The sequence below is a fragment of the Myotis lucifugus genome, unplaced genomic scaffold, assembly GCF_000147115.1.
Source record: "Myotis lucifugus unplaced genomic scaffold, Myoluc2.0 scaffold_3550, whole genome shotgun sequence".
In the NCBI taxonomy this organism is placed as follows: domain Eukaryota; kingdom Metazoa; phylum Chordata; class Mammalia; order Chiroptera; family Vespertilionidae; genus Myotis; species Myotis lucifugus.
The window spans coordinates 128-7187 of record NW_005874598.1 but is presented as its reverse complement, the minus strand read 5'-3'; the positions used below and the strand labels follow the sequence as shown (position 1 = coordinate 7187).

The following is a 7060-nucleotide window of genomic DNA, read 5'->3' as shown; positions in this document are numbered from 1 at the left end:
GTTTGCCTGATCAGCTATCCCAGGTATCTGTCTGTCCCTGAATATTTTGGTCTTGCCTCTCTCTCCAGCACCTGAGAAGTAAGACTGCTGTTAAGAAGCCAACCTGGACGCTGACATTAGCTTTGTTCCTCTGCCAGCTGTTAAAGGTAAAGCATATTATATGTTCAGGGTGGCTTATTCTATGGTTTGTGAGTTCCCTCTGAGATGATCAGAAAGAAGATGGTGTTTTCAGGACAAAAAGAAAAGTTGAACCAACTACAAAGTTTTAATTAAAAAAAAAAAAGAAAAGAAAAGGAAAGGAAAGAAAAGAGCCCAGCTGGCATGGCTCAGTTGTTCAGCTTAAACCTAGGAACCAGGAGATGTCGATTCGATTCCCAGTCAAGGCACAAGCCCAGGTTAAAGTCTTGATCCCCAGTAAGGGGCATGCAACAGGCAAAAAATCCGTGATTCTCTGTTATCATTGATCTTTCTCTCTCTCTCTCCCTCTCCCTTCCTCTCTGAAATCAGTAAAACTATATGAAAAAAATGAAAGAATATTCATGGCACAGTAAAGTAGAGCAGTGAGTCAATCCTATATAATAAATGGCTAATATGCAAATGGACCAAACAGCAGAAAGACTGGTCACTGTGACACGCACTGATTACCTGGGGCAGATGCTGATGGCAAAAGCTGTCCACCGGTGGTCAGTTCGCTCCCAAAGGGGGAGCACCGCTCAGCCAAAAGCCAGGCTCACAACTGATGAGCACAGGGGGGGAGTGGGAGCCTCCATTGCAGCAATAAATCGGGCCTAAGCCGTCAGTTGGACATCCCCCAAGGGGTCCCAAACTGGAAGAGGCTGAAGCACTGACTAAGGGACCCCCCTCAAGTGCATGAATTTTGTGCACTGAGCCTCTAGTTATATTATAATAACTGTGTACGGTGTCAGATGGGTTTGAGATTAATTGCATGATTTGTTGGTCCATTATATAATGTCTAATCATTGGGGTGTACCCTGACAGGGACCTAATCTTCTAAGACAACTGTCATTTTAAAAATGTTTTTAAAATTCTATAGGACCATGTTACCTGCAGAGAGTCATATTTTTCCTTAAGTACGTTTTGTACAGTTTGTTCTAGAAGAGAGATCTAAAGCTAAAAAGAAAGAAAAGTTCAGATTTATAAATTTGCAAAATAAACCAAGGGCAACCGCAAACACAACGGTAAAAACCATAAAGATAAAAGTCGAGGTCAAATGCATTTGGAGACCGCATCCCCTGTCTTTCGATACCAGGACCGAAGTAGCGAGAGGCTCTGAGAAGCTGTGGCTGTTGCTCCTTGGACCACGCAGGGGTCATGGCCCAGCTCCCTTCAAAGGTGCACCTCACCTCCCACCCCATCCTCCTGAGGCGTAGGACCTCAGGGTATGAGGACGAAAACAATCGCACATGGTTGCACCTCATCATGGAGACAGAAGATGTCCTGAAAGTCCTGTTGCACCAGGTAGACATCCCCATTGAGGATATTGCACTCACCCCAAGCACGCTGACCTCGTTCACCATGCCTTTGATGTGGACGCTCCAATCTTGTAGCCAGTACGTGGACAACATGCACAGGTTCTGGCGCATCGTGCGCCACGTAAAGGTGGATGGATTGGAGGAAATGATCCTTGAGCTGATGGAAGACTCATAGGACATGTGATGGGGTCCCTGGCTCTTGTCAACCTGAGCCCCAGTCCTGCTGGCCTGCTTGTGGGACATGTATAGTTCTGTTAACCTTTTTACTAAGCTCCATTGTTCTATCTGCCACGCTCAAGTGCAAGGGCACATTGATGTCTCTCTCTCTCTCTCTCTCTCTCTCTCTCTCTCTCTCTCTCTCTCTTCTCCTTCTTATTCTTCTTCTTGTTGTTGTTCTTCTTGATCTTCTTGTTCTAGTTCTCCTTCTTCTTCTTGTTCTAGTTCTCCTTCTTCTCCTTCTTCTCCTTCTTCTCCTTCTTCTCCTTCTTCTTCTTCTTCTTCTTCTTCTTCTTCTTCTTCTTCTTCTTCTTCTTCTTCTTCTTCTTCTTCTTCTTCTTCTTTTCTTCTTCTTCTTCTTCTTCTTCTTCTTCTTCTTCTTCTTCTTCTTCTTCTTCTTCTTCTTCTTCTTGTTCTTCTCTCCTCCTCCTCCTCCTTTCTCTCTCTCTCTCTCTCAGTCTCTTTGTTTCCCTGTATGTCTCTGACTCTCTCCCTCTCTCTCAAATCAATAAAAGCATTTTGACCCAAGCTGGTGTTTATCAGGGGTTGACGGACGACCTATGAACCTGGAGGTCACAGTTCAATTCCTGGTCCGGGCACAGACAAGAATTAACCAATGAGCCCAAGCTTGTTTGGTTCAGTGGATAGAGGGTTGGACTGTGGACTCTGGAAGGTCCCAGGTTCGATTCTGGTCAAGGGCACACGCTCTGGTTGTGGGCTCAATCCCCAGTAGGGGGTGTTTAGGAGGCACCCGATGTATGATTCTCTCTCATCATTGATGTTTCTTTCTCCCTTCCTGTATGAAAGCAATCCTATATAATAAAAGCCTAATATGCTAAGTGTCCAGTCGATTGGTCATCTGTTCAACCAATCAAACATAATATGCAAATGATATACTAAGGTTGCTCAACTGCTCACTATGAAATGCATTGACCACCAGGGACAAGACATTCAGATTGGTAGGTCAGATTGCAACTGGGGTCTGGCTGATGGGGACTGAGTGAGACAGGCTGTACACGGCCTGGAGCCCTCCCATGGTCCCTCCCCAGCTGGCCAACCTCCCAAGTCCCTCTCCAGACCTAATGGGGTACCGGTGGGGTCTTTTGACCTGGCCTGTGCCTTCTCGTAGTCTGGGAACCCGCGGGGGATGTCAGAGAGCCACTTTCGGCCGATCCCCGCAGGCCAGCCCGAGGCACCACACTGGTGCACGAATTCGTGCATCGGGCCTCTAGTAAAAATATATAAAACAGAGAAAGACAAAGAAAAAGACCTTCAGCGTGAAAATATTAGCCCAGCCCTGGTAGGCAAGTTTCGAAGACATCACTGGAAATAGTTTTCATTTCAATGAGCAGCGTTCTCATTGTTTGATCTCCTGAGCTTTGTCATCCAATACGACCCTCTCCAAAAAAAGAACGAATGTTTGGGGGATAGGAGTGTTTTATGCTGATCATCTCTTTCCTTTGAGGAATTATGAGGGATGCCAAGGCTAGTCAGCTGAAGGCTTGAACAGGCTCTATGTGTGGCTTTAGTGTCTAGCTCTAGATGCATTTGGGTTTTTAATTGTGTTTAGCACTAAACATCTCCAAACAAAGCCCAGCGATCATAAAATTTATCTAGCATCGCACCTAAGACAGGTGGCGGAGGAGGGCCCAGGATGAGCCCCAAAAATTAATTTCATGTCATCCATGGCGGCATTAAAGTGATCACTGAGTGCTGATTAAATTCTCCTCTTGCAAGAAAGTGTTTGCAAATGCACATTGAGACCTTTAAGGCTGAGGACTGTGGAGCGTGAGGGTTGTGTTTCTAAGGTGTGTTTCTCATATTCAAAATATTGCACTTCAGGCCCAGCTGGAGTGGTTCAGTGACTGAGTGTGGTCATATCAACCAGAAGGTCACGGTTCGATTCCCGTTCAAGGGCACATGCCCAGGTTGTGGGTTCGATCCCCAGTTGGCGGCGTTGGGTGACGGCCCATCCGTGTTTCTCTCTCATCCTGGATATTTCTCTCCCTCTCCTTTTCCTTCCTCTCTGAGACAATAAAACCATTTTAAAAATATTAAGCAAGTGTGGCATTCAGATTAAATGCGCATTGTTTTAAAATAGTTTATTATTTTTTTTTTGGTTTAACATACCAGGTGGGTAGTCATTTAAAGACGACATAGCGCCTGAGCATGTTTGGCTCAGTGGATAGAGCATCGGCCTTTTTTTTCAAATATATTTTTATTGATTTCTGAGAGGAAGGGAGAGGGAGAGAGTTAGAAACATCCATGATGAGAGAATCATGGGTCGGCCACAACCTGCAAGTCCCTCACTGGGAATCAAGCCCACAACCTGGGTATGTGCCCTTGACCGGGAATCAAAGCCTGGGTTCAAGCCCACAAACTGAGCATGTGCCCTTGACTGGAATCCAATCCGGTACTCTTCAGTTCGCATGCTGACGCTCTATCCACTGAGCCAAAACGGCCAGGGCCAATTTGACTTTTAAAAGGCTGCAAATGCCTTGAAGAAGAACGAAGCATCTCAGCACTCATGTCACAGTGGGAATTACAACTCACCTCCCTATTCTTTCCACATTGTTCCTGTAAATGCAGACTCTGACTAATAATGAATCTTGTAGGTAAACAGCATGTTTGTATAATAATCCTAGGAACTAATTTTACAAGATATGAACTCTGACCTTTCCAATTCTAGGAGATTTGCTGACATTAAACCTTAGAACCAGGAGGACAAACACTATGATGACGCACTCTGGACCGACACCTGACCACTTGCAAGATACTTATCAGATTGGACTGTGCCTGTCGGCATGTAGAGAACTTCTCAAGCCCCGCCCCCTGACCTCTTCGCTCTTTTTGGCGTCTCCCTTCTTATAAAAGCCTCTGCCTGCACTGAGATTTGCAGATGGGTTTTGGAACGAGCTTCCCCCATCTTCTCAGGTTGCCGGCACCTGAATAAACGTCTTTCCTTCCTCACCACCACCTGTCTCAAGGGACTGGTTTCTGGGATGTGAGTCAGGGGAACCTTGTTTTTTTGGACACATTCCTGGTACAGGGACTCCCTGGAACCTGTGTATCATGGTCATGTTCATTCTTCTGCAGGTGACAGCGGGAAGCAGAGACCGGTCACAGAGGAAAGGAGTGAAGAATGGTGCTTTGCCTTTAGAGCAAGAAGAAGAGGTAAGAAAAAGATGGATGGGAGGAGGAGGAGGAATAATTGGGGATGGAGTCTAATCTGAGGGAGGAATTTGGTCTTTGTGGACTGAAGTGAGTTTAGCAGCAAAACCATACGGCTCTTGCCAAGAGCATAGCCAGGTTTGGGGAAGGGAGAGATCATTCTATAAGTGATGTTATGAGACCTCAGGAATTCTACTTGTGTTTCACCTGTCTCTTTGCTTCCTGTTTGCTTGATCAAATATCCCAGTATCTGTCTGTCCCTGAATATTTTGGTCTTGCCTCTCTCACCAGCACTTGAGAAGCAAGACCGCTGTTAAGAAGCTCACCTGGACGCAGACCTTAGCCTTTTTCCTCTGCCAGCTGTTAAAGGTAAAGCATATTATTTGCATGGGATGGCTTGTTCTATGGTTTGTGAATTCCCTCTGAGATGATCAGAAAGAAGGTGGTGTTGTCAAGACAAAAAGAAAAGTTGAACCAAGTACAAAGTTTTAATTAAGAAAAACAAAGAAAAGAAAAAAAATAGACTGGCTGGCATCGCTCAGTTGTTTAGCTTAAACCTAAGAACCAAGTGATGTCGATTCAATTCCCAGTCATGGCACATGCCCGGGTTACAGTCTTGCTCCCCTGTAGGGGGCCTGCAGGAGGCAACCAAACCCTGATTCTCGGTCATCATTGATCTTTCTTTCTCTACCACTTCCTTCCTCTCTGAAATCAGTAAAACTATTTGAAAAAAATGAAAGTATAGTCATGGCACAGCAAAGTAGAGCATTGAGACATTCCTATATAATAAAAGGCTGATATGCAAATCGACCAAACGGCAAAACGACTGGTCTCGATGACACCCACTGACCACCAAGGGCAGATGCTCACGGCAGGAGCTGTCCACTGGTGGTCAGCGCACTCCCACAGAGGAGCGCCGCTCAGCTAAAAGGCAGGCTCATAGCAGCCTAGCACAGGGGGTTAGTGGGAGCCTCCACAGAAGCACTAAAGTTGGCATTAACCATCAGTAGAACATCGCTCAAGGGGTCCTAGACTGGGAGAGGCTGCAGGGTTGGCTGAGGAACCACCTTGAGTGCATAAATTTTGTGCACTGAACCTCTAGTAATATGTAATAACTGTGTATGGTGTCAGATGGGTATGAGATTAATTCCATGATTTCTTAGTCCATTATAAAATGCCTAATCATTAGGTGTACCCTGAAATGAACATAAGGCTCTATGTTAACTGCCATTTAAAAATGTTTTTAAAATTCCATAGGGACCATGTTACCTTCATAGAGTCATATTTTACCTTACATACTTTTTGTACAGTTTGTTTGAGAACAGAGCTCTAAAACTGAAAAGAAAGAAAAGTTGAGATTTATAAATTTGCAAAATAAACCAAAGGCCACCACAAACACAACCGTAAAATCCATAACGATAAAAGCCGAGGTAAAATGCATTTGGAGACCCATCCCCTGTCTTTCCATAACAGGAAGGAAATAGCGAGAGGCTCTGAGAAGCTGTGGCTCTTGCTCCTTAAACCACGAAGGGGTCATGGTCGAGCTACTGTCGAAGGTGCACCTCACTTCACACCCCATCTGCCTGAGGATCCGTGGGCACTCGGTGTATGAGGACGAGAACCAGCGCACGTGGCTGCATCTCGTCTTGGACACAGAAGGTGACCTGCAGGTACGGTTGTGGCAGGACGACATCCCCAGTGGGTATATCGCACTCTCCACCAACCCGCTGATCTCGAGCACCATGCCTTCGATGTGGACACTACACCAGGGCAGCCAGTACCTGGACTCCATGGGCCGGTTCTGGCGCATCGTGCACCATGTCAAGGTGGATGACCTGGAGGAAATGATCCTTGAGCTGATGGCCGACTCGTAGGACATCTGATGGGGTCCCTGGCTCTTGGCAACCTGAGCCCCAGTCCTGCTGGCCTGCTGGTGGGATGTGGATAGTTATGTTCACCTTTTTACTAAGCTCTTTTATTCTATCTGCCACCCCCTGGGTGCGAGGGCACATTGATATCTCTCTCTCTCGCTATCTCTCTCTTTTCTTTTTCTTCTTCTTCTTCTTCTTCTTCTTCTTCTTCTTCTTCTTCTTCTCCCACTCCTTTCTCTCTCTGTCTTTTCTGTCTCTCTCTGTCTCTCTCCCTCTCTCTCAAATCAATAAAAGCATTTTGAATCAAGC

The 7060-nt window shown here is 45.8% G+C and overlaps 1 protein-coding gene and 1 pseudogene across 1 annotated transcript; both read left to right on the top strand.

Annotated features, from left to right (window-relative positions):
* Window positions 1–1332: 1332 nt before the first annotated feature.
* LOC106695833 lies at window positions 1333–1668 on the top strand (annotated as a pseudogene).
* Window positions 1669–5201: 3533 nt separating this feature from the next.
* Window positions 5202–6827, top strand: LOC102433877 (protein p13 MTCP-1-like). The gene is made up of 2 exons (XM_006108786.2): window positions 5202–5249; window positions 6354–6827. Exon 2 carries the CDS (start codon window positions 6416–6418, stop codon window positions 6752–6754), a length of 339 nt encoding a protein of 112 aa, XP_006108848.1. The 5' UTR covers window positions 5202–5249; window positions 6354–6415; the 3' UTR covers window positions 6755–6827.
* Window positions 6828–7060: the final 233 nt, after the last annotated feature.